This window comes from Sus scrofa, chromosome 1 (genome assembly GCF_054392235.1).
Source record: "Sus scrofa isolate SSC_HxYL_T2T_F1_AM1 chromosome 1, Sscrofa_HxYL_maternal_Yorkshire_Landrace_v2.0, whole genome shotgun sequence".
Lineage (NCBI taxonomy): Eukaryota > Metazoa > Chordata > Mammalia > Artiodactyla > Suidae > Sus > Sus scrofa.
Window position 1 is genome coordinate 150,934,767 of NC_139383.1, and position 27,405 is coordinate 150,962,171.

A 27,405-nucleotide genomic window follows, 5' to 3' on the forward strand; every position below is an offset into this window, starting at 1 on the left:
ATAAAACTGAATTAAAAATCACTTTGCTATGTACCTGACACTAAAGCAACATTATAAATAAGCTATATTTCAATTTAAAGAAAAAGAGAGATTAAAAATTTTAAATAATAAATAGCTGTGAAACTGGATGTATAAAATTGTCTCATGGAATATACCACATTTCAAATTGAATTTATTAATATTTCTAATAATTTTATGACCTTTTATAAGCAGAATAGGATGTGGAAAGTATTGCTGCAGAGTTCCTGTTTCAGCTCAGTGGTAATGAACCCAACTAGTATCCGTGAGGACATGGTTCAATCCCTGGCCTTGCTCAGTGGGTTAAGGATCTGTGGTGTAGGCTGGCGGCTACTGTCCCAGTTCAATCCCTAGCCTCGGAACTTCCATATGCTGTGGGCGCAGCCCTAAAAAGACAAAAAAGAAAAAAGAAAGCATTGCTGAAACAAACATTACCCCCCCCCTTTCTAGAGAAATGTTTGTATCTTTGTGACGGCATGAGGTACTGGTGAGGAGCGGTGTGGTCTGTGATGAGTAGGACATGGGTGGTCACCACCTGGCAGGGCCTTCCTGGGCCAGCTTCCCACCTCCATCCACCACTTCTTGGCTCTGCCCTCTCTGGCTGTGGCCAGTCCCTGTGGCTAAAAGCCTACCATGGTCCTGGTACCAATTCTGATGTATGGGTCTTTTCCACACAAGCAATTCTGTGACACCAGGTGGATGTCACAAAATGTAACTCTGCCTGCCTGGGGATGGCTCTCGATCCCAGAAGTTGACTGTCTCGGTCCTTTGTCAGGAACAGGAGGACTTAAAGAACCAATATTAGAACAAAACATATTCCTAGTGCTCTGATCAATTAGGAAATTACCAGAATTTTAGGAATTCTGTGCCAGGAACTGGAATCCAAGTCTAACTATTAGAAGAAAAGATTGTCCCAGCACCTCTGTTGGCATAGGTGTCAGGAGTTCTGTGTAGGAACTGGGGGCAGAGATGAAACCATATATTTCCTATTTCACAAAGCCCATGGGCAAAGTAAGTCAACAAACATCAGGCTCTGGAGGGGTTTCCAGAAGCCTGGTTACTGTGAGCACCAGCCCCATCTCAACTCCTGCAGAGGTCCACTGAGATCCTCCGCTCCTCCAGCCCCAGTCTAGGCTTTCCTTCCCAGGGTGGAGCAGCTGGAGCTGCGAGGCCATGTATGCACCCATGTGACAATGGCCAACTATTCCTTGACAGCATACATGACAACGGGAAAAAGGCCGGGCTCTATAAAGAAAACCTGCTGCTTCGAGGCTGCACCATTCGAAACACGGAAGCTGTCGTCGGCATTGTCATATATGCAGGTAGGCTTGGTGGGCTGGGTGTTCTTGGGCATTGCTCCCTGATGGTTTTGTTCTTTTCTTGATTATCAAAGGACATAAGCTCATTGTAGAAAACCAGGAAAGAAAGAAGCAAAATGTCTAATGCTATCTGGACGAGCATCTTAGTGTATTTCTTAGCATCTCTTAGCATCTTAGCATGTTTCTTTCCAGGCATTTCCCCAAGGTGATTACATATTTAAGATTAATTGTAGAGCCTACTTTTTGGATGGAGCTTATCCCGTAAGAGTCATTAGATGGCAGCATCCTTGTCTAGTCCACAGAGTCAGCATAGCCCCTCCCTTAGCTGCTGGGCATTGATTTACCCTCTGTCCTCCCCGCAGGACACGAGACCAAGGCTCTGCTGAACAACAGCGGACCCCGCTACAAGCGCAGCCAGCTGGAGCGGCAGATGAACTGCGACGTGCTCTGGTGTGTCCTCCTCCTCATCTGTATGTCTCTGTTTTCTGCGGTTGGTAAGTCTCCCAGAAGGGTCACAGTGAGTGGGTGCTGCTGGACAGCCTCCTGCCAGCTGCCTCTGACTTCTCCTGACCCAGGGCTCTGATTAACACACACTCACCACTGACTTGGACTCTGGGGATATGTGCATCATTATGGCCACGCGCAGAATGGGCTTGGCAGAGTCGTGGTTTTCGAGTTGGCAGCTTTTTGGGTGAGAGAAGGGTTTAATCATGCCAGTAGTAATGAGTCAGGGGGAGAAAATGTTAGTAACCTGGTAATGAACAGGAATCATAGCAGCAGAAGCACCAATGCTACTAATGGAATCTCCATGAACCAGGAAGCCTGTTCTTTAGGTCCTAAGAGGAGGCTGTCAGGTGGTACGGACTCTGATGCTCTCCAGCCTTTGGTGGTCTCCAGACCTGCCAGCTGCTTTGGGAAGGGAAGTGCATTGGGCCTTCAGCTAGGTGATCATCCCCATGTCCCTGCTCAGCTGTCACCCTGCACCAGACGGGGGTGGCATGAGCTCTGAGCTCAGTGGTGAAAGGTGCAGGTCTATGAGGCATGCAGAAGGCTCTGTCATCACTTAGCACAGGGCTCAGTTGATGAAATAATGTGAGTTGCTGTTGGCTTCTTAGAGTCTGTAAATGTGAATTTTACATCTCCAAGAAGGGACGAACTATAATGGGCAGCGTCCAGAGCCTACAGAGACCAGTGTTTTGCCAGGCACACAATGGGAACTTCCTTTCCAGGGGGCTTCTCATGGGCAGCTGCGACCACACATCCAGTTCCTGAGTTATGGTGCTATTCAGTGCTAACAATGAGGTGAGGCAGAATCCAAATCCCAGGGCCTTCCAGAACTCTGATCATGGTGCCAGTTCCATGGGTTTTTTGCTTTCTTAGGTGGCAAGGCGGGCTCAAAAACCCTAGTGCGCTTATGTCCAGTTGTAGAGTTTTGCTTTGATTTGCACTAGCAGGGTTCTTATTTTCCTGGTAGGTGAATGATGTTTCTCTTTAAATGTTGCTACAGGACACGGACTGTGGGTGCAGCGCTACCAAGAGAAGAAATCATTATTTGATGTCCCTGAGTCCGATGGTACCTCTTTATCCCCAGTCACGGCTGCCGTTTACTCGTTTTTGACAATGATAATAGTTCTGCAGGTAACAGTACTAAGTGCCATAGGACAGTCGCCTTACCTTTCTGATGAGAACTTAAAGTCATCATGGTCTGCTAAGAACCTTCTACAAATTCTGCATCTGGGGGAGGAGTTCTCCTGTGACGCATCAGGTTAAGGATCCTGCTGGTGCTGTCACTGCAGTGGCTCACATTGCTGCTATGGTTCAAGTTCGATCCGTAGCCTGGGAACTTCCATATGACATGGGAGCAGCCAAAAAAAAAAAAAAAAAAAAAAAAATTCTGCATCTGGGAGGAGCAGATTCACCCACCTACTGTGTTGCATTTTGTTTTCCCACTTGAATTTATCTAAAGGGTCTTTTCTTGGGTGCTTTTCAAGTTAAAATTCTTTTTTGCTGTTCTGAAGATTCCTAGGCTTTAAAGGATTGTTTTGTTTTGGTTTTGCTTTTTAGGGCCACACTTGGGGCATATGGAGGTTCCCAAGCTAGAGGTCTAATCAGAGCCTCAGCTGCCAGCCTACACCACAGCCACAGCCATGCAAGATCCGAGCGTCTGTGGCCTACACCACAGCTCATGGCACCACCAGATCCTTAGCCCACTGAGCAAGGTGAGAGATGGATCCTGAGTCCTCATGGATGTTAGTCAAATTTTTTAACCACTGAGCCACAACAGGAATTCTAGGATTGGTTTTTTTGATCATTGTTTTTATTTTGTCTTTCTATTCTGTTACTTCTTAAAAAAAAAAAAAAAAAAAAAAAAAAAAAAAAAACCTACATTTTATTTTGGAATAATTTTAAGCTTTATAGACAAGTTGCAAAAAAATAATATGGTGTGTCTTTCACTTCATGTGAGCATATTACTATACTATGGTACATGGTCAGAACTAAGAAACAACTTTGGGAGTTCCCATTGTGGCTCAGTGGGTTAAGAACCAGACTAGTATCCATGAGGATTTGGGTTGAACTCCTGGCCTCATTCGGTGGGTTAAAGGATCCTGTGTTGCCACAAGCAGCGGTGTGGGTCATAGATGCTGCTCGGACCTGGCGATGCTGTGTCTGTGGCTTAAGGCTGGCAGCTGCAACTCCAATTCTACCCCTAGCTGGGAACTTCCGTATGCCGCAAGTACAGCCGTAAAAAGGAAAAAAGAAAAAAAGAGAAAAGAAACCAACTTTGCCGTGGGCTAAACTCCAAGACGGCATTTGAACTTTGCTAGGCTTACCACTAATGTGCATTTTCTGTTCCAGGAGTCAATTCAGGATATCACATTGCATTTTGTGGCATTATTTCTATTGTTATATTATTATATTACTGTTGTTAGTTCACATGCCTCTGGAACAATTCCCCATCACTAACTGAGAATCTATGCCCTGAGGTCTTTTAGTGTGGAGAGGGGCCAACATATTTGCCACTCCTTAGGAATACAGTGAATAGAAAACATTGGCTTAGTCTTTGCCTGAAAGAGGAGCCCTGCTGCCTTTTATCATGTGTACTTCCTACAAGGAAACAGTCTTCGTTAACTTTCCAAATTAGTCTCCTTTAACTTCTCAAAGTAGTCTCCTTTTTAAAATTTATTAATTTTTTTATTAAAGTATAGTTGATTTACCTTGTGCCAATTTCTGCTGTACAGCAAAGTGACCACATATATATACATTCTTTTTCTCATACTGTCTTCCATCATGTTCTATCCCAAAAGATTGGATATAGTTCCCCGTGCTGTACAGCAGGATCTCATTGCTTATCCATTCTAAATGTAATAGTTTGCATCTACCAGCCCCAAATTCCCCGTCCATCCCGCTCCCTCCTCTTTCCCCTTTGTACTTCCCTTGTGGCCTAAAGCAAAGTAGTCTTCTTTGATGAATGCAAATTTTATAGAACAGAAGCCTTGTGTTAGTGCTGTAGTAGGTGGTGTTGTACTAACATTTACTTAAGTTATCTAGAGAACCCGGTTAGTCTGGATGAGAAAGTCTGAGCTCATAAATATTGGTTCAATACTGTTACTCCACAAAAAAATAAAAAACTGAAGCATTGATGTCGTGAAGGTTCTTCTTGAATCGTGAAGATTCTTCTTGAATTGTCAAAGCATAACTGTGACTATTCTTCTCAAAGCCTGCTTCCGCTCTGCTCTGTATTGCACGAGATCCCGGAAATTGTCCTTCGGCGTAAAACCAGCCTCTGAAAAACCTCTCTTCTGAACTGTGGGGCTGTATCTGCGCGACAGGCAGCTCCTGTTGCGGGAACCCCAGGACACCCTGGGTGCGAGGTGACTTTGCTTTCAAGGACTCTGACTATGACGTGTGTTTTTTCCCCTCTTTTCTCTCTTTCCTTTCCTAGTTTTTCTCAAGCACAACTTAGTAATATGAAAACGCTTGCTTCTGTCCAAGCCCTGGTTACCATACTTCCAGATATGATAGTGGATTTCCGCTCTGCAGTGGCACCGTAGGCTGTCCTAGTTTAAACTCTTTGCCAGTGTCCTAATACATTCCAATACTGACTCTAAACCAACCTGTTTAAGCTCTTAAAGGTACAGTATAGTCCCTCCTTACTTGGTTGTAGCTACTTGTCATTTAAATAGATTAAACTGATTCCACAGCTCCCAGGTCCTGAGGGTCATTCTTTCATTCTCTGTGCCTCATGTCTCCTAGGTTTTGATCCCAATTTCCTTATATGTCTCCATCGAAATTGTTAAAGTGTGCCAAGTGTACTTCATAAACCAGGACACAGAGTTGTATGACGAAGAAACAGACTCGCAGCTGCAGTGCCGAGCTCTGAACATCACGGAAGACTTGGGGCAGATACAGTACATCTTCTCTGACAAAACTGGCACTTTAACTGAGAATAAGATGGTTTTCCGAAGGTGCACTGTGTCTGGAATTGAATATTCTCACGATGCGAATGGTAAGTCTGGGGACAGGGGCTCCCAGCCTGAGCTTGACCAGAGAGCTGCTAAATCAGCTTTTGTGTCTGTATGTGCTCTGTACACACACACACACACACAGTTTCAGGGATTGCTTATTTTTCTGAGAAGATAACAAATTATTTGTTTAGGTTAATGAACTAAAAAAAAAAAAGAAATATTCAAACAGAAGTCTGTATATCTTTCCAAAAGTCACAGAACAAAGTACATGTTGAAAATTTTCTTTTCCAACCAACACTTTATGAATTACATGGTGAACTGATTAAATTCTGATATCTTTGACTAGTACCCGGTCACAGGTTTTAAGATGTGAGTTTAGTCAAGTATTTATTCCTGTAAACCCTCTATACATCACCAGATTTTGAATTAGTATGTGAATCAACACCTGCCAGAAAAGCTTTTGCTGCTTTTTGAAGGAGAATAAAACAACAGAAAGGCTGTCAGAGCAACTCTGGACCAGCATCTATAGCAAAGGCACCTCCTCATTGCTAAGGGCACCCTGCTCACTTCGCTGTCTGGTGTAGTGGGCATTGGCTTAAACACTCATTTTCTGCCAGACCAAGCAGAACCAAGGAGGGCAACCTTGGGTGAGGAATTCAGTTCAGAGGCATCCACTGTCTGTCACACTAAGAGTCAAAGAGATGTTTCCTTTGTTACTGGTCGATCTCCTTGTTATCAGCTCAAAATTCTCAGCAGGGCATTGGCAGTTTATGCTGCATTCTTTCCTCTGGAATACAACGTCCGTCCATGTCTGTCCCGGAGAGCTAGAGGGAATTTAGGCAGACCCGCCTCCCACCTCTCCTTCCCCATCCTTGGCTGCCTCCATCCCTCTGAAAGCACAGGTGAGCCATTTGCTTCCTAAGTTGCGGGGTGACTGGAGCCAGCCACCCCCCCAACCAGGAGGGGTTCCCCACACCACAGTAGTATTCCCGGGGCCCTCACACCTCTGAGGGGACATCTTCTTTGCAACCAGGACTCCCCTTCTTTCCTGTGAGAGCATCTGAGAGGCTCAAAGAAACCCTGCCACTGAAACAAAAGCAAATCCAGAACAGGGGATGGCGTGGGGGTGGGGGTTAATAAGAATCTGTTCTTTAGGGGCGTTTGTTGGGAATGATATGTTGGAAGCATGGGATTTTTGTGAGTTCTATAAAACCAAGAATTATCATGATATCCACGAACGAATATCCTCACGTAAAATGAATCATATTAACAGAAGGCACAGGAACGTAACCAATTTATTTCATGTTTTGACACCCCACATAAATGGTCAGGAATAATATCTCATCCACTGGCCTCCCTCTCTGGCTCCCCTCTTCCCTGATTCCTCAGCCTGTCGCAGAAGAGCTCGTTGGCCTGAAAACAGAACTCAGCCTGGTTGTAAAGGAGTCAGAGGACCCAGATCTGAAGTCAGGCTTTGGGAACTGGAGATGAGGCTGTGGGCAGAATCCCAAGTAGGATTACAGAAGGGTTTTGACAGGAGTCACATGCTTCAGCACAAAACCAGAGGCCACTTGACACCTACCCACCACCGGAAGACATAGGAAAGAATTTCTCAGGAAGACAGAAACAACCAGATGTCTCTGCAGCACTTTTTGTTTTGTTTTGTTTTGTTTTTTTAAATAGCTGTACCCATAGCATGTGGAAGTTCTCAGGCCAGGGATCGAACCTGCAACCTAATAGCAACCCAAGCCACTTTAGTCGGATTCTCAACCCCCTGCACCACAACAGGAACTCCTGCAGCACATTTTAAAGTAGAGCTGCCATCAGTGACTAGTGGGCCCCTGGGGCCAGAGCACCATCAGCAGCTGCTCCCTGGATCCCACCTCTCAGATCTTGTTAGTAAAATGAATTCAGTGAGTTTGGCTCTGAGCTCTGAGCTCACGTGTACCTGAACCGGCTACCTTGACCATGGGTATGTCCTTTTCTACCTCATGTCCTGGTGACAGTGCAGGGCCAGGGCCAGGCATCACCTGCTCCTTATCCCCATCTTCCCCAAGGACACTGTGGGCATTGCTGCAGCCACAGCTGGTCCGAAACTGCTACGCAGTCACAGAGCACAGACACAGTGGCAGTGGCCTGAGGTATGGCCACTTGCAGGCTAACATCTGACCACTGCTGTGGGAAGGTGGGCTGGGCAGGTGTACACCTGGGAGGCTGATGCCACACCCCTAATGCCCAAGCCTAGGAGCAGCACTGGCCCGGTCCAGGCTCTGCCCTTCCTTGCTATCCACTCACCAGCACACTGTTGGGAGCAGCAGGTATGTGTAAGAGCTTTGCTCCTCAAATGAGGAGCTCCCTGAGTTGGAATCCTGGCATTGTCAGTTATGTGGCCTCATGGAGATGGGCAGGTGACTTCCCTTTCCTTATCTCAAAAGAAAACTCTTTCCAAGGAAGCTGCTGAGTGCAAAGTCTGGCCCACAGGACAGACTGCACCACGTCATGTCCAGACTGAGCCCCTTTCTCCTGGCCCCTCACACAGGCTACCTTGTGCTGCCATAATTCTTAGAAGTTGCTTATTTGGAGGGAGCAGGCTTCCTGACTAGTCTCCTGTTGCTCCTCCCTGATGGAACAAACTGAACGATCTGGGCAAAGCCAGGAAGATGTATTAAGAGCCCTCCATTAATAAGCACAGCAGTACAGGTGCACTTCTGTGAGTCTCTGAGAGCTTTGATGGCCCCTGGGACCATTGGTCCCCAGCACCCCCTAAGGACTCAGCACAGGATCACAGTCAAGGTCCTCTTAAGTGGAGTTCTGCTGGCTGGGTCTGAACTCTGGTGGCATTCATTCTTCTGTGTGACCCCAGGAGGACTGTGAGCCCCTCTGTTTCATAGAGCTTCATCCTTACAGAATGAGTGCGGATGGTACCCATCCTCCATCTGGCCCTGAGCAAGGAGCCCCCTCAGGAGAGTGCAGTCAACACAGCCTGAGAACCATTATTTATGTGTGACTGCGAGGCAGATGCCCAACATGTGATCTGTCCTGATGGCCCCAGGGAGCAGGTGGCCCTGTGACCCCAGGATGAAGGTCAAAGCCCAGAGCCCAGCTACCTTGTTGGCCAGGCCTTCCTCCCAGCCACCTTCCTGCCAAGGCTGAACAGAGGCTCTGTATGTGAACCCATCTCTATCCACATCTGACTTGTGTGTGGGACGGGGTGGCCTCTGTGCCATCAGGGTCAGGATTCATGCTTTGGCCTCACACAGTCCTGGGTGCCATCTTCACCCCCTGCCCCTGCATCCTGCATCCTTAACAAGCTGAGACCCAGTCTCCTGATCTGTGAAGTGGGGTTGAGAACATCAGCCCTATGGGGTTGACTGAGGGTGCATGTAAATGAGAACGTCCTCCATCCCTCATGGAAACATGACCTTATCATTAGACAGCAAGGGTGGCAAGTGCCTGGGGACGCCCTGCCTGGCAACTCATGGAACTGAAAACACACTGAATCAGTTTCATGTCCAGCCTCCCCATGACCTGTCACTTCGTGTCCCTCTCCCCACAGCCCAGCGTCTGGCCAGGTACCAGGAGGCGGACTCAGAGGAGGAGGAGGTGGTGCCCAGAGGAGGCTCGCTGCCCCAGCGTGGCAGCACTGGGAGCCATCAGGGCATCCGTGTGCTACACAGGAGTCAGAGCACCAGGTCGCACCGGCGCACAGGCAGCCGTGCCGAAGCCAAGAGGGCCAGCATGCTGTCCAGGCACACGGCCTTCAGCAGCCCTATGGTAAGTCTGTCAGCCATCTCTCGCCATCACCTTCCTGGCCACCGAAAGTGTCTGTATCTTCAGGGTACAAACAAGCTGTTGTTGGGGAGTTACCTCTGTTCAGTAAGGGGACATTCTTCTGGCCAGTGCCTTTTCCCCACACCACTGCACTTTCTCCAAGACGGCTGCCTTACCTGGCTTTTCAGGCTGGGGACTGCTGGGGTCCCCCTTCTAGAGAGGAAGTCTGTCCTGCCCTAAGAAATGAATAAAATATCAGAGGAAGAGGAAGATGACAACTGTGAAAAAGCAAAGTCAGATTAAAAAAAAAAAAAAGTTAGATGAGCCTGAATGCAATAAAAATCCTTTCTCCCTTGCCTTGTCAGCAACCCAAATATTTGTGGACCATTCTCATCAGGCAGGGGAATTTCCAGAAGTGCATGAATGACAATCTCTAAAAAGTCCTTTCACCTCTAAAATTCTTTTTTTTTTTTTTGTCTTTTTGTCTTTTTTTGTTGTTGTTGTTGTTGTTGCTATTTCTTGGGCCACTCCCGCGGCATATGGAGGTTCCCAGGCTAGGGGTCGAATCGGAGCTGTAGCCACCGGCCTACGCCAGGGCCACAGCAACGCAGGATCCGAGCCGCGTCTGCAACCTCCACCACAGCTCACGGCAACGCCGGATCGTTAACCCACTGAGCAAGGGCAGGCACCGAACCCGCAACCTCATGGTTCCTAGTCGGATTCGTTAACCACTGCGCCACGACGGGAACTCCTCACCTCTAAAATTCTTAAAAACCAGAGAAGGAGAATCCATTGTGCTCATGCATGGCGGCCTCATTACTTTCTATCCTTAGAAACCCATATAGAAACTGCCATTTGAATAGAAGTCACTGAGAATTGCGGTCACTGGTGGTCACGGGACACATGGACAGGGGTCCCTCACCCTGGGCAGGAGGGAGGCTGTGTTGGAACAGATTTTTCTGACATAGATTTGGCAATATTGGTTGAATATTTGAAATGTTCCGACTTTCTGATCTAGGAAGTTAGTGCCCAGAAGCTTATCAGTGTGTTATCTATGTCAGCAAATACTGGAAAAAATGTACCCAGGGTTAAAGGAAGTCTCAAATACATTATTGTATGTCCATTTTGAAACTGGTGTTTTTCAAATAGCTCTTAAAGGCCTGGTAAAGACAAGGTAATGTAATGTTTTTGGAGAAATGGAAAATATTTTGATTCTGTAAAATGTGTAGAAAAAAGACTGGAAGGAAAGGCAGAAGCATGTGTTTCAAAAAGTAATATTGCCTTAAGATGGTGTAATAGAGATTTGTTACATTTTTCTTATTTTCTTATTTTTCCAAATCTTTCCAAGTACGAAACTTTACACATAATGCTGTACATAATGTATACATAATTATTATACATAATGTTATGTATAGTAATATTTTATAATATACTATATAATACATGTTATGTGTTATATAATACATTATTGTACATTATGTATTATATGTTGTATGATATTATGTAACATACAATGCAAGAATAATACCTATTCTTGGATGTATTGTTTTATAAAAAGAACATATGTATCTTTTTTTTTTTTTTTTTTTTTTGGCTGCACCTGGATTATGTGGGAGTTCCTGAGCCAGGGATTGAATCCAAACTGCAGCTGTGGCAATGCCAGATTCTTTAACCCACTGCATGGGGCTGGGGATCAAACTTGTGCCTCCACAGTGACTGGTACCCCTGCAGTCAGATTCTTAACCCACTATGCCACAATGGGAACTCCCATGTGTATCTTCCTATGTATAATAATATATTCATTTCATTTCATATGTCAGCTGTATATTCTAATACAGTTAAGATTATATAAAATCTGTCATTATAAAATGACATGTGCACGTGTGAGATGAAGATCTGTTTGCAGCTACTGGTAAAATCAAGGTGCCCTAAGTAGTCAAACCCCAAGACACTTGGCAGGTAACTGGGTCAGACTGACCACTTGTCCTCTGTGTTCTTCCCAGGAGAAAGATATAACACCTGACCCAAAGCTTCTGGAGAAGGTGAGCGAGTGTGACAGGTGCCTAGCCTTCGCAAGGCACCAAGAGCACCCACTTGCCCACCTCTCGCCCGAGCTGTCTGATATTTTCGACTTCTTCATTGCACTCACCATCTGCAACACAGTGGTGGTCACATCCCCGGATCAGCCAAGACAAAAGGCAAGTTCTGGAGCATCTGTCATGTGAGCCCACAGAGTCCTGACCTTGGGTGTGACCCCACTGTCATCACTTCTTGAGAGGGAGCCCCACTCTTCCCTTTCCTACTGGAGCCTGGGTCACTCAGCATCACTCCCAGGTTTGAAGAGGTGCACTTGGGGCTTCAGACAGGGTAAACCAGCTCAGTAGTTCTGCAGTGACATCCCCAGACTTCAGTGGGCAGGTGCCAGGGTCGTGGCCAAGTGGGAGAGGACAGACAGTCAGAGACAGCTACTGAGCCTGAGACACAAAACAGCAGTCCAGCCAGAGGTATGCAGGGCCAGGAGGAGGCTGCCTCCCTATTGACCAGCGCCTTGGGGTCCTAGATTCTTATCGGAGAAAGTACAGGATGGGCTGGGGCCTACCTAGGCTCTGGGGGGAGCTACCTGGACTTGAATCCTGACTTCACCACAAGCCAGTTGCCTCCTATGTCTTGGGCCCCTGGTCTGGGATGTAGGTCAAAGGTGGAGCTGTAGGGAAGGGTCTCGGAATAGGACTTGGCACATATTTGACACATATTTAACATTAATAAAGGCCTTTGGAGCTCCCGTAGTGGCGCAGTGGTTAAGGAATCCAACTAGGAACCATGAGGTTGCGGGTTCGGTCCCTGCCCTTGCTCAGTGGGTTAAGGATCCGGCGTTGCCTTGAGCTGTGGTGTAGGTCGCAGACGCGGCTCAGATCCCGAGTTGCTGTGGTTCTAGCATAGGCCGTAGGACCCCTAGCCTGGTTACCTCCATATGCCGCGGGAGCAGCACTAGAAAAGGCAAAAAAAAACAAAAATAAAAACATAAATAAATAAAGGCCTTCAACACTGTCATTCAGTAAGTAGTTGAGACTCAATGAGAAGTTGCTTAAGGTGGTGGAAATAGCAATAGCCAAGTTGGGTTTGGTTGGTGTTAACATCAAGGTTCTCTCCAAAATGAGGAAGGTTTTATGTGCAAAAGAAACCTCTATCACCCAAGTGCTCCTCAGAAGGTCCTCCAGGTGGGCCAGGTGGTATTGGGTCGAGGGGGTCATGGTGAATACCTAAGTGTGGCAGTGCATAATTCAACTAGGAAACTTTAAATGGCTCCAAAGAAGGTGTTCTGAGATGTATGTTCTAAGATAGGTGTTCTAGCTTGGATGTATGCTATAGGCCTATCTCCTGAACCCTGCCCCCACCCCAGGCCCTTTCCCCTCCTCCTGAGCCAGACATTCCAGGAGGTCCCACTGGTGATGCCATGGGTGATGGAGGGTGAACAGGGGGCCTCCACTCCTTCTGAGGCAGCAGTGTATCTGGCAGCAAGGCTGACCACCCCCCACCCCCCCCACCCCCCCCGCCGACCATGGCCTTTTTCATGCCTGGCAAGAGTACGAGGCCTGGTGGGTCCCAAGCCGACAGGCCCCACCACTCAGAGACCACTGGCTGTGCCATCAGCCCTGAATGGGGATGCTTGTTGCTGCAGCTCACCTCTCAGTGGCCTTGGCATCCCAGCGGTCTGGCCTCTGGGCTCTTCCGCTGCCCTGTATTCAGTCCCTCTGGTATTCCCTGAGGTATCTAGTTGCTAGGTTACCCTATCTGATGGACCCAGGCATTGCTGCAGTTACTGAGTAAGAGAAACTCTGATAGGACTAAGGTGTGTGCCAGTGGTCACATATGCAGTGAGTTCCATGTAGGGAGCAGAATATTTAATTGCTCACCTTTAGACTGCAAAGGAACTTGTCTCTGGATGCCTTTTCTATACCCCTATATGAGCGGGTACTACCTGGAGGATGTTTGGAGGCAGCAGGAGCTCCAGCGTGGCTGCCTGAATCTCCTGCGTGGACATGCAACGTAAAGTCGTTAAAGGACCAAAGAAAAATCACTTTTATCAAAATGAGTCCTCTGTGCCTTGTTTTACTAAATGCCTGACTTTTCTGGAGGCTATTACTATAATTCACAACTTCGGACCCATGGGCAAAATTACAAAGATTTAGAGATTGATTGTAATTCAGCAGTTTAACTGTTTCAACATTGGCTTTAAATCCATTATCTAGCAGAAAAGTAAAATTGGTATATTATACCAGCATTAGTAAACAACACTGATTTAAATAGAGTGTTGCTCTGTTGTTCCCTTATTGAGCATTTTAAAATTTTAACAGTTGTATATGTATCGTTTTATTGTTTTCATTCCTTGCTAGAAAAGATATAATTTCCCGTGATTTTTTTTTTAAATATTTGTTTAAGGATTTGGGTCCTGAATTTGTCTGTTTCATTTCTTTAGACAGATTCTTTTGGGTTTGAGAATTTTTTTCATATATTTAAATGTTTTATGGACATAATTCAAAAGAATGTGAAAATTGGTCTGTTGTTCAATGGTTTTTTAATTGGAAAAAAATTAAAATAATAAAAAGCCAGGTAGTGGCAGGCCCACTCCTCTGAATGTTTTGGTAAAGCAGTGGGACACTGCATTGAGGGGACAGCTTCAAAGCATCAGGCACCACCAGCCACCAGTGCACTGAGTCCATCCAGGACCTAGGTCTTGCCCCCCGCATCCTGAAAGAATGAAAATTGCAGAACCTTTGTCAGAGGCAAGAGTGGAAGAGGTGGAGGAATAATCTTAAGGACTAAGCTCCAGCCCTGGTTGCAGTTTTCAGTGGGAAATGGGAGATCTGTTTTCCCAGCCCCTACTGGGGAAGTGGAGGGAGGCCCTATGGGAGTCACGGTGGGGCCTTAGGGGAGAACCTCACTTGCCTTCTGACTGCTTCCCTGGCAGGTGAGGGTGCGCTTTGAGCTGAAGTCCCCCGTGAAGACGATCGAAGACTTCCTCCGGAGGTTCACGCCCAGCCGCCTGACCTCTGGCTGCAGCAGCATTGCGAGCGTGGCCACCAGCAAGTCTGCGCACAAGTCAGGGTCCAGCCTCCTGTCCACCCTGGCCAATGACGGTGCGCTGCTTGGGTTGGAGGAGAGGCTGGGCCCTCCAGCCCCGGGCCTTACCAGCAATGGCTACAGCAGTGGGGCAGATGGCTGGGCCCAGCACAAGGTGGCGAAGGAGCCAGAGCCTGAACAGGAGCTGCGCTATGAGGCCGAGAGCCCTGATGAGGCGGCGCTGGTCTATGCAGCCCGAGCCTATAGCTGCACGCTCGTGGACCGGCTGCACGATCAGGTGTCGGTGGAGCTGCCCCACCTGGGCAGGCTCACCTTCGAGCTCCTACACACGCTGGGCTTTGACTCCATCCGCAAGAGGATGTCGGTGGTGATCAGGCACCCACTCACGGACGAGATCAACGTCTACACCAAGGGTGCTGACTCTGTGGTCATGGACCTCCTGCTGCCCTGCTCCACAGGTACCCTGCTCCCCTTGCTCCAGGGTCAGGGGCCCTGGGGGGTGAGGGTGTCGGTTCCCAGAAGTCAACTCCTCCCCCATCGGTGCTTTGGGTCTCTGGGTGGCCATTTCCTCCCTTTAAAGGGTTAGGACTGGAATGCACCAGATGCTGGTGGGGATACAAGGCTTCAATGAGCGAAGCCACCTCAGAATAATGTGATTGAGGATTACTGGGGGGTGAGGCCTAGTAATTTTTAAGTTTTTAAATCTGTCTGATGAAAGTTAAGAACTACAAGTTTAGACTACAAGTCCCAGAAGTTTCCTTTCTGCCCTGTGATTGCCTGGACCTCAGATACCTATGAAGCCCAGGCCATGGTTTTCAGCCCATTTGTGGGGCTGCCTCAGGCTTCAGTGGGGGCCCAGGTAAGTGGGGACTGCTGGCCTTTGGCCGACTTCAGGCGGAGAAGCTCCATCCTGGTCTTCTGTGTGCTAGAATTCCTTTTAACTTTTGAGTTGAAAAAGAGGAGTTCAGAAACCACTGCTGGTGCTCTACACTCCTTGGTGTAGAAAGTGGAACTTTGTTCAGCAGAAAGGCTTGCACTTCTTGCCAGATACAAATGCTTCTGGGGCTTGGGAGGGGGAAGGCATGGGTCCCCACTGGTAAACCTGGTTACTCCTCCCTCTGTACCCAGAGGACAAAAGGGTCACATCTGACCTCTAGGGGAGAGAAACTGGATAGAAGTGAGGATGCTGCTGGTGATGGAGGGGGACCACCTGGAGCCTGACCCCCTATAGCCTTTCTCTCCTGTATCCTGGAAACACCTCTGGGTACCACCTCTATGAAACCTAGTATGCTGAATATGCCCTTTTGGAGCTCTGGAACAGAATGGGGGGAATACCACTCTGCTTCCCATGGTCCTCTCACCATGATCTCAGTGCTTCAGTACAGGACTCACTTGGGGCTCCAATTAAGGGAAAGTGCACTAGAGGGTCTCGTCAGACAGGAAATCCATTTTCTAGTCTGTAGAAAGCGATTGCCTCCCAAAGGCAGCTGAGTGATTTGCAAATGTGTCTCTGAAAGTGGTTTGCATGGCCTTTCTTGGGAAGGGCCTACTTCAGGGCGGAGTTTTGCCTTAGCAGCCCTGTAGTGGTTCTGCCCTAGGGTGGACATAGAATCCAATGTCCAGGCTGATTTTGCATTCCAAGGGCATACTTCATGATGAAATTTGATTTTTGCATTCATGCAAAAGAAGAACAGATAGATATGGCAATTATTCTGGGCAGATTTCAGCCTACTGCAAAAATATCACCTTTGTCCTATTCCACAGCCTTATATTAAAGACAGTGTAATGGACCACTGTGTTTCAGACTTGAACATGTACAGTGGGTCATGAATAGGGAAAATCCTGAACCAGCACTAGCCAGCAAGGGTAGGAGGGAGTGACAGGAGAGGCCCACCCCCACTCTAGAGAGAGGGCGGGGAGCCTGCTGAGCTGTGCAAGGCACAAAGGAGCAACTGAAAATGTAGCAGCAGTGACCAAATTTGTCCTTGGCTGGCAGTCCATTTTTTTTCTCAAGTTTTATTTATCTATTTATTTTGGCCCTAGCAAGTAGCAGCTTGATATGGGACCCCAGTTCCTAGACCAGGGATCGAAACTGGACCACAGCAGTGAAAGCGTGAACCCCACTAGATTACTGGGGAATTCTCAATGCACTTTTTAAAATACATAGAATGCCTCAAATTTCTTGACAAGGCACAAACAAAATTTCTATCCCTCAGAGTCGACTTCAAGGTCAGGGAGTGCGGGGAGCCCATGGGCAAGCTGGGGAACCTCCCAAACCCCTCCATCTGGTCCTGCTGCCCCTGCATAGGTTTGCTGTTGCACCCACCTCCTCTTCTGCTGTCCACCTCCTCCCATGGGTCTCTGGGAGGAATTAACTATAGGTGAGAAAGAGCAAAGTCTTCCATCCATTGCATCACAGAGCAGACAGGTCAAAGCATGACATTATCCAAACCATAACACTGAAGGGAGCAAATCAGTAATAAGCGGTTTGTGTAGCTCTCCGCCCTTCTTCGGGAATTTCCAGGCAGTGTCCACTTTAAATAGATTTGAGTAGACATGATCTATGAGTAGATTCCAAGCAATTTAAGATTCAGGACATTCAGAGCCCCCTGTGGTTTCTCAGGTGACAGGATGGCTCTGGGGTAATTTTGTAGTTATTCACCAGCGATACCCTGGCAGTGTGCATAAGCTTTCACCTTGGAGGGGTTGGCGGGGTGTGGAGTCAAGCAGACTTGCAGATGGTCAGGCTGCTCTACCTGTGTGCAGGTGATCAAGTGAGGAGGGCACTACCTTTCTTCAAAGAGCTCACAACGCTTTTACCCAGAAAGGCACGAGGAGGCTCAGCTGATAGTGGATGGGGAATGTGTGTATTCACAGGATGTGGCTGGGTCTTGCCCCGCCAGCAGTAGGTTGTGGGGGATCGAGTAGAAAGCCTGGACTATACCTCACCCTAGTATCTCCAGACCGCTGTTCAAATCCCAAGTCTACAGTTATGGGCCAGGTGACCCTGGACAAGTCACTTTCCCTGTGCCTCACCTTCCCTCTGTACAAAGAAATCCGGATGCTGATCTCACAGGAGAGCCCTGGCCAACCTTCTAGCCCAGTGCCTGGTGTGTTATAGGCATAAAGCATAAGCTAGGTCCCTTTTCTTCTCTCTGGTTTCGTCTCCAGACTTGCCCGAGGTTCAGTCTAGTTGCCATTTTGTGTGGTCATTAAGACATAAAGCTGGGATGGCTCCACCCACTCCAAGGGCAAGGATGGAGGAGGAGGAAGGCGTGCCATCGAAGAGGTTACCACGTCTCTCCTTGCAGGGCTGCCTGGGCTCTGTCCCACACAGAAACATGTCAGTGTTTTGTGTGACCACACTCTCCTCCAGGGCATCCTGGGTCCTGAGTGGCCCGGCCTGCCTTCTCTCTCTCATTAGTTTTCTCTTGACCAGTGTGGTTAAGGGCAGCATCACAGCCCCTGCTCCTTCCCTGCAGTGCACCCTTACCCTCCCCCTCCAGACAACTCAAGTACTTTATTAGTATTAATTCCAGAGTCCCCTCAGCCAGATGTGTCTTTGCTCAAAGAACAGTCAGAATCTGGAATAGCATTATCACAATACCAGGAGTAAATTGTAGTCAAAATTAAAACGGCTTTTTCATCTTTTCAGGAAATTTAATTTCCTAAAGCAAAGTGATCTAGGGCAGAATTTCCCCACTCTCTTTCTCTTCACTAAGAAGACTCCTTAAGGAGTCTTTTCAGATTTTTTTTTCCAATTGTCCCCCCTCTGACATTTTAATGCCACAGTTATGCTGTAGATCCCTTTATGTACGCTTTGTGTATTTGTGCTTTATGCTTTTTTATGCATAAATCTTTTTATGATTTTTTTTTGTCCCCAAGGGACCAATCTTTGGTCTTTTAGGGGCACCATCTTCTCCCTGGAGAGCACAGGTCTAGGAGATTAAGAGTGTTTCTCCCAGGTCTTGTTTGTCAAGCAGCTGACTTGGACTGTAGACAACCTTCCCCAGACCAGGGGGCTCACCACTGGAAAGTAGGGTTACCAGATTTAGCAAATAAAATATATTGAGAGTCCAGTTAAGATTTAATTTCAGATAACTGACAAATAATATTTTTAGTAAAAATATATCCTATGTGCTGTTTGGGTATCTGATATTCTGTCTGGCAACACTGCTGGTGTAGAGGGGATATAAACTGCACTTCTTTCTATTAAGTATGATTTTTCATAAAAAGAAGTTTATGTGCCTCCGTTTATGTCCACCTCCTGGACAAAAGGACACCAGATCACTCTTACTGAAGTCTTTTTGGTTCATATGAGATTCTCATTTCAACAAGGGGTATTAGAAATAGTCTAAAATATGAGGTTCTTTTTTTAATTTTTAAATTTTATGTCAAAGCATAGTTGATTTACAATGTTGTATTAGTTTCAGGTGTACAGCAAAGTGATTCAGTTATATATATATACATGTATCCATTCTTTCTCAGACTCTTTTCCTATGTAAGTTATTATAGAATACTGAGTAGAGGTCCCTGTGTTATACAGTAGGTGCTTGTTGATTAACTATTTTATATCTAGTAGTGTATATATGTTAATCCCAAATTCCTAATTTATCCCTCCCTTCTTAACATTAACTCTAAGTTTTATATGGGATGTGTATAATACTGACAAATAATGAAACAGACATGGGATAAGTCTAGTCGTGCAGATGTTTTCTGGGTGCCCCTTACTGGAAGCTGGAATAAATCATAGCAAAAGGATGTACTTGTGACATTCCTGCATAATGAATTGCAACAAAATTCTGGCCGGCTCTCCAATTACATCCAGCTAGGGCAAGGCAGTATAGGGAGGTCCATGTAGTCCTCACTGGCTCTGAAACACACTAACTTATACTTTTATCATGCAAAAACTAAAGCACCTTCTGCTTCTCACTCATAATCATTGACCCAAAAACACGGTAGACTTAAGAAGGTATGTGTTGGGAATGCCTGCTGTGGGGCGACAGGATCATTGACATCACTGCAGCTGCAGGATGCAGGTTCAGCTCCCAGCCCTGCACAGTGGGTTAAAAGATCCCGAGGTGCCACAGCTGCGGTGTGAGTCGAAACTGTGGCTCAGATCTGATCCCTGGCCCGGGATCTCCATATGCCACGAGGCAGCCAAGACAGAGTCAAAAGAAAGGAAAAAGGTGTGTGTCACTTTGCAGTGGACTCCACAGTTGGGTGAGGCTCAAAGTCAGCATTTCTCCAGTTTGGTAAAAATAAGCAGTGAGTCTGCTCCCCATCTAGGTCTACAGGAGATAGAAAAGGGGGTGGATGCTTGGAAAACTCTTACTAGTTGGTGCTAATTTCTTAGCGTTTTAAATTTTTTTTAAATATGGTTTAAAAAAACAACATACTATAAATCTTAACCATTTTTAAATGTACAGTTCGCTAGTGAGTATATTCACACTGCCTTGGGACAGATCTCCAGAACTTTTTCATCTTGCAAAACTGAAACTCTGTATCCAGAAAATCTACTTTCTCCCCCAAGCCCCAGCCCCTGGCAACCACCAATCTATTCGTCTTTCTAAGCGTTGATTACTTTAGAGACCTTAAAATATGGCTGTTGTCTTTCCTGGGGTGGGAAGACAGCTCAGCGCCATCAGAGGGTAGTATAAAACGTATCAGCAGAGTGACTTCAGGGGGCCCCGGGGTCTGGAGAGGTCCAGGGTGGTCCACTGAGCTCTGTGGTGATCTCTCACCCGTGTTTCTGCATCTAATCCAATTTAGATGACGCCAGAGGACGGCATCAAATGAAAATCCGAAGCAAGACCCAGAATTACCTCAACCTGTATGCAGTGGAGGGCCTGCGCACTTTGTGCATCGCCAAGAGGGTGAGGGGGCGTGGCTCTGTGGGAGGGGCGGGGCCGGCCGCTGGGCTGTCTCTGCACTCATCAGGGGGTCTCTCCCAGGTTCTGAGCAAAGAAGAGTATGCCTGTTGGCTGCAGAGCCACTTGGAAGCGGAATCCTCCCTGGACAACCGCGAGGAGCTCCTCTTTCAGTCTGCCATTCGCCTGGAGACGAATCTGCACCTGTTGGGTAATTACGCTCAGAGCGGGTATCTCATGCCATGGTGTGGAGTTTGCGAGTCCTGGACGCTGAGGTGCCCTGGCTGTAGTCAGCGGCAGCTCTGAATGTGCTGGGCTTGGTTAAGAGTACTTCTGGCCTGACGCTAGCGAGAACCCCAGATGGGCTGTCCTCAATGGAATGCTTTGGCAGTGGCCTGTTTCTGGGGCATTCCGTGTGCCAACCTGCTGGGCAGATCAACTGCACCCAACTTGCTTCGCCTGAAGCCCTGCTTTCCCACCAAAAATAGAGAGGAGGCGCAAGCCTTTTCATCGACTGATGCTTGTAAGGCTACCCCCATCCCAGGAAACAAACAGAAGCAGTTGGACTCCAATCAGGGCTGCATTTTACATCTTGTGCATGTTTCATGGATTCAATTTGGGTGCAATTCATTTTTACTCAACTATGCCCATATTTCCTACTGAGTTAATAAGAGTATTTATAAGAGTATTTATTACTTTGGTATTTATTTAATTTAGTATTTAATATTTAGTAGTGTATGTATTAAATTAGCTGGGTCTTTGTATGTGCATGCTCTCTCTCTGCTCTCACCAGGAGCTCCTTGTGACAGTGTTGTGTATACACCAGCCCCCAATCCCATGGTACTGGTGGTCAGATGATACTCCTGAGGCACAAAGAAATAGGGGTTCATCTTTTAACAAGAAAGGCTGTAATTTATTTGGTCCCCTTTCCTGGGCAAAGGAGTTGGAATACCTGAATATCTCCACATGGATATCTAAGAAAATATGCATATGAATTAATATTCAGATATTTAAGAGTATTACATATAGACACTTTCTACAATTTTCTATTTTGCCTGTGGTGTCCTATGGGAGACCATGCACTATTCAAAAAAGCCCGAGGATCCAGAGGCCCAGAGGCATTCTGAGCGGTATCCTTGGGGGTGAATTAAATGAAACACTTGGAAAATGGCTGTGCCTCCTCTCTGCTGCCAGGATCTGATTTCCTGAAGCAGATTTCCTGTTCACACCTGGAATGTGCTTCTCTGAAAGACACTGTCGATAGACCCATGGGAGGTGGGTGGGTCCCACTGGTTATCCTGGCCCACCTTGATGACCTCCCCTACCAGGGGCCCTCCCCACTGCCCCGTTCCCCCCCCCCCCATCTCCACCACCCCGTCTAACTTCTTGACATCATCCTCTATGCACCTGCCGTCTCATCTGTTCCAGGCAGAAAAAGGGAAATGGAGTCTGTTTTGGTTATTTCAGGCTGCTCTAATAAGAATTCCATGGGGCTGATGGCTTAAGCAACAGACATTTATTTCCCACAGTTCTGGAGGCTGGGAGTCTCAGATCAAGGTGCTAGTCAGTTTGATTCCTGAGAAAGGCTCTTGTCCTGGTGTATAGGTGGCTGGCTTTCTTCTGCATCCTCACAATGTAGAAAGGTTGTATCTCATGCTTTTTGTCATAAGGGCACTAATCCATTCATAAGGGATCCACCCTTATGACCTAATCACCTCCCAAAGGCCCCACCTCCTAATGCCATCACCCTGGGGATTAGGACGTAAACCTGCGGATTCTTAGGGAGGACACAAACATGCAGTTCATAGCAGCACCCCAGCACAAGGAGCAATGGGACGAGAAGTAGGGCTGATGCAGGTCCCTTGGGAAAGAAGGTGGGTAGAGACCATCTCACCAGGTTGCAAGCAGAGGGAAAAACTGAGGCTGGCCTAGAGAACATTTTATTGCTCCAAGTTGTATATTTTCCCCAATATATAGAAACCTGTATGGGAAAATCTTCCTCTTAGGTGTTATGTCTGGAAAAATCATATTCAGGATAATGTTGCTTTCAAGAAATAGACCTCTGTGGTCAGTTTCAGCAGCAGATGGTAAACAGGGTTGAGAGCAAGCACTACTGATGTCATTTGCCAGAAGCTTTGTGTGGGATAGGTAATCTTAAAAACTTTTTCGTCCATTGGAGCTCCTGTTGTAGCTCAGCAGAAAAGAATCCAGCTAGTATCCATGAGGATGCCGATTCGATCCCTGGCCTCACTCATTGGGTTGGGGATCCGGTGTTGCTGCAAGCTGCGGTGTAGGTCATAGACAGCTCGGATCCCGTGTTGCTGTGGCTGTGGTGTGGTCTGGCAGCTGTAGCTCCAATTCAACCCCTAGCCTGGGAACTTCCATATGCCACAGGTTTGGCCCCAAAAAGCAAATAAAATAAAAATAAACCTTTTTCATCCCTTGGTGTATGGGTCATTCCCATTCCACAAGCTTTGTTTCCAAGTTGTCTGAAAAGTTGAAAGTCAGCTGACTGTTAGGAAGCACTGGAGGTGCTCTGCACATCCAGAGAGTTATATTCAGTGCCTCCCAGTTATTCCTTCTGTGTGAAGTCAAGAGAGCTAGTGGATGAGAATCACCCCATGCTTCCAGATGAGTTGGACCACAAGCAGGGTCCAGTCTGCAGGGGCTGGCCAGTACCTCTACTGTGTTGGAGTGTGGCATTCATGCCTGTCGGGGAGGGGGTGGTGCCCATGAGCAGGGGACTCATCCATACCATTGTGTCTTTGACCAGGTGCCACTGGGATTGAAGACCGCCTGCAGGACGGCGTCCCTGAAACCATTGCCAAGTTGCGTCAAGCAGGCCTGCAGATTTGGGTTCTCACTGGGGACAAACAGGAAACAGCCATTAACATTGCATATGCTTGCAAACTATTGGATCATGACGAAGAAGTCATCACCCTGAATGCCGAATCCCAGGTGGGTGGAGTCCCAGGTGGGTGGTGTCCCAGAGCCCTGCCCTGCCTGGGCAGCCTCCTATCCCACCAGCCCCAGGGCAGAGCAGGAAGGAATGCCTGCCATTTCTGGAAGTGGGCCTTTGCCCTCTGCCTCTCTCTTTGCACCTGTGCTGTGCTTCTGGCACTTAGAATGCGGTGCTTGTCATTGTCTCAGAGTCTGGGGAATTTAATGGGATTTCTTAGTTTCAAAGGAATGCACATCTGGACTTTATAATGCAAAGTTCAAGCCACTTTTTCCTGACACACCATCCAGCTAATAGTATCAGAGAGTGTTTTTCATGTGGTCAGGTGGAGCCAAGGCAGCATGGTTATCCTCAGGATGGTTGTCTGACCGATGTCCCAATGGCGTTGGGGTTTTAATTCATCATGTCTGTCCCCAAGTGTGGAGGGGAGATCTGCTTTCTATGGGCCCTGGCCTGGGCTCTGAGTCCTTGATTGACTGCCCCTTGGAACATCTCCAGAGGATGACAAGTCCAACTTTTATGGCTCATGCTCTTGGTATCACACTAAAGATGTGCCTAACCACAAAGATTTCTCCTATATTTTCTTCTAAATGGTTTATAGTTTAGTCTCTCAGCTTTAGACATAGTCCATTTCATGTAGAATTTTTTGTAAGGTGTGAAGTTTATAGCAGACTTCATTTTTCTGCATGTAGCTGGCCAGTTAATCAGGCACCATTTGTGAACAGTCTTTTTCCTTTGCTGAAAAATCAGTTAGTCCCGGAGTTCCCACTGTGGCTCAGTGGAAAGGAATCTGACTAATATTCATGAGGACACAGGTTCACTCTCTGGCCTTTCTCAGTGGCTTAAAGATCTGGTGTTGCCATGAGCCGTTGTGTAGGTCAGACATGGCTCAGGTCTGGCGTTGCTTTGGCTGTGGTTGTGATGTAGGCTGGTGGCTATAGCTCCAATTTGACCCCTAGCCTGGGAACTTCTGCATGCCGTGAGTGTGGCCCTAAAAAGACAGGAAAAAAAAAAAAAAAAAGAAAATCAATTCAGTCCTATTTGTGTGGATCCATTTCTAGACTTTCTATTCTGGTCCATTGATCTGTGTGTCTGTCCCTTTACCAATACCATGCTGTCCTTTGGTTTTTTGTTTTGGCTGTGCCCACAGTGTGTTGAACTTCCTGTCCCAAGGATAGAACCTACACCACAGCATTGACTCAAGCTGCTGCAGTGACAAAACTGGATCCTTAACCCACTGTGCCGCAAGGGAACTCCTGTGTTTTTTTTTTTTAATATAAATCTTAAACTAGGTAGTATTTTGTTTAATTTCCAAGTACTTAGTGTTTTCTTGTTGTATTTCTGTTTGATTTCTATTTTAAACCTATTCTATTGATTTCAATTCATTATTGTCATAGAACATGCTTTTGATGATTTTAATTCTTTTGCATTTGTTCTTTTTTTTTTTTTTTTTTGGTGGCCGCACCCACAGCATATGTAAGTTCCTGGGCCAGGGATTGAATCCGAGCCAAAGCTACAACCTACATATGCTACAGCTGTGGCATTACTGGACCCTTTAATCCACGTTGCCGGTCCAAGGATTGAACCCATGCCTCTGTAGCAACCCGAGCCACAGCAGTCAGATTCTTAACCCACTGCACCACGGCAGAAACTCCCATATGTTCATTTTTTTTTTTTTTTTAATGACCCAGGGCATAGATTATCTTGGTGAATGTTCATATGTGCCTGAATGTGTTTTCTGCTATGTTGTTGGCTGGTGGGTTAATAAGACCCAACTGAGAGATAGTATGATTCGATTCTTTTATAAGAGGGGTCAGCAAATTGTAGCCTATGGGTCAAATCCAACCTACCACCTGTTTCTATAGATATTTGTTGGAACACAGCCTTCCCCATGTTTTTATGTACAATCTTTGTCTGCTTTTGTGCTATAATGGCAGTATTCAGTAGTTGCCATAGAGACCGAATGACCTGAAAAGAGTGAAATATATACTCTGACCGAAAATAGCCACTCCAGCTATTCTGATTTCTGTTTGCATGGCATACCTTGTTTTATTCTTTAGTTTATAATCTACTTATAGGATTGCATTTGAAATGAGGTAGGGGTTTGGGGGGAGGTTGGTAGTTAGGTCATGTTTTCATTCATTCAGACAGTCCCCTTTAATTTGATATGCTTAGATCATTTACATTTATTATAATTTTCAATATGTTTGGATTCAAGTCTACTCTTTTATTTCTTGTTTTCTTATTATTCTGTTTTCAGTTTCTCTAAAACGAATTCTTTTTGCCTGTCTCAGGCTGACTTCTGGAAGAAGGTCACTGTGCACAGCTCATACTTACAGAGTGTGGGGTTATATTCCCCTCCTTGAGCATAGAGAAATTACATAAACTACTTAATGTAGTCCAACAGTGAACACATAAATGGAATCCAGTGAACTTTTTATTTTGGTTAAAATGTTTCGGGGTTCTAAAACTTTTATTTGATTTTTCTTTATATCTTCTCTTTGTTTCCTGAGACTTCTTTTGTATTAAGTTCTAGAATGGTCTCTTACTCTTGGAACACTTTTGTAGTGGCCGCTGCAGAGTCTTTGTCAGATAATTCCAGTCTGTGGGTCATCTTCAAACTGGCTTCTGTTGATTATCTTTTTCCACAGGCACTGAAAATTTTCTAGTTCTTTATATGCTAATAACTTCAGAGTTCTATTGTGGGCATTTGTAATGGCACTCTAGTCATTTTATTTTAATTATTATTATTATTGTTTACAATTTTTACTAAATTATTTTTTAAATTAATTTTTAAAATTAAAGTATACTTGATTTACAGTGTTGTTCCAATTTCTGCTGTATGGTCATTTCAAATTCTACGGAGAATGGGGATTTTTTTAAGTCAGTCATCTTGGGTTCAGGCTGCTTGCCCTGAACAGCCTCGGGGTGTTGGTTTCAATGTCAATTTTGTTCAGTCTTTGCTAAGCTGTTAAAATCTGTCTCATCTCTTTGCCAAGCTCAACCCTCTCCCAATTTTTCCATTACTTTCTGATTCTCTGGGACTCCCTCTGGCAAGAAAGCTAGGGTTGGAGTTACCTTGATCTGCCTTGTACTTCTTCCCTGACCCTGACACAGGGGCCAAGTGGTGGTGGGTCAGACAGCATGGAGGACAGCACTTACCTTGCCATTCTGGATGTTCTGATGGGAAGGAAGGGCCACCTCCCTCAGTGTCCTCAGCAGCAGATGGCCCTGTTGTTCCTGCTGCTTCCCCCAGAGCAGAACTGCCTGGGGCTGTGCGCAAGAGAACAGAGGAAAAAAAGTAAATAAAAATGTGGTTTCCTCCATCTTCTCTGAGCATTTGGAGTTGTCTTTTCCACTCCTCAGGCCAGACATAGAAGGCTTCTCCAGGAGCTGGGGCATACTCTGTCCCTGCTGTGGAGCCCACCTCCAGCTTCCATGATGCCTGAGTCCAGACCAGAGGCTGCCAGAGTGACAGTAGAAACCTCACTGTTCAGTGTCCTCAGAAGGCTGGCCTTCTTCCCCAGCCTGACAGCTGCTGTTTGCTCTGAGTCCTCAACATTGCTCCAGGAATTGTTCAGATGCCACAGCTGCATTCATGGGGAAGGCAGGGCGTGCTTGCTCCTTCTTACCTTGTCAGTGCCTTGAGCTGGGACCAGATGATTCATGCTGTTTCTGAGATGAGATCCCACATTCTCTGCAAGGCCTTCCTGGTCGCCACCACTCCCAGCCCCTACCAGAGGCAAGCCTTTCCCTCCCTCTATCCAGCGACACTTTGCAAATCCTGGTCAGTGACTTGCTATGGTTGTGGATGAGTGCGCATGTGTCTGTCTGCCTGCCTATCACCCATGACCAATAGCTGCATCTTCTTGGGCTTCTTTTGCCTAGTCCCATTCACTTTCCTAAATGTAAAAGTTCCC

At 46.6% G+C, this 27,405-nt stretch overlaps 1 protein-coding gene across 7 annotated transcripts in view; it reads left to right on the forward strand.

The window, feature by feature from the left end:
- ATP10A (ATPase phospholipid transporting 10A (putative)) overlaps positions 1 to 27,405 on the forward strand; it is a 173,791-nt gene that overhangs the window by 128,452 nt on the left and 17,934 nt on the right. For 3 of the 7 annotated variants that reach the window (XR_014815399.1, XM_021098662.2, XM_084976308.1), the window contains exons 4-13: positions 1,234 to 1,340; positions 1,700 to 1,831; positions 2,845 to 2,975; positions 5,592 to 5,844; positions 9,360 to 9,577; positions 11,578 to 11,772; positions 14,544 to 15,114; positions 20,429 to 20,532; positions 20,611 to 20,737; positions 23,300 to 23,484. Coding sequence is in view for 6 of the 7 variants with exons in the window: in XM_021098662.2 (XP_020954321.2) it covers positions 1,234 to 1,340; positions 1,700 to 1,831; positions 2,845 to 2,975; positions 5,592 to 5,844; positions 9,360 to 9,577; positions 11,578 to 11,772; positions 14,544 to 15,114; positions 20,429 to 20,532; positions 20,611 to 20,737; positions 23,300 to 23,484 (2,023 nt within the window). In the remaining variant the exon portion in view is untranslated. Of the gene's footprint in view, positions 1 to 1,233; positions 1,341 to 1,699; positions 1,832 to 2,844; positions 2,976 to 5,055; positions 5,210 to 5,280; positions 5,471 to 5,591; positions 5,845 to 9,359; positions 9,578 to 11,577; positions 11,773 to 14,543; positions 15,115 to 20,428; positions 20,533 to 20,610; positions 20,738 to 23,299; positions 23,485 to 27,405 lie in introns of those variants that run through there. The other 4 variants (XM_084976310.1, XM_084976315.1, XM_084976323.1 and 1 more) reach the window with 4 other exon arrangements.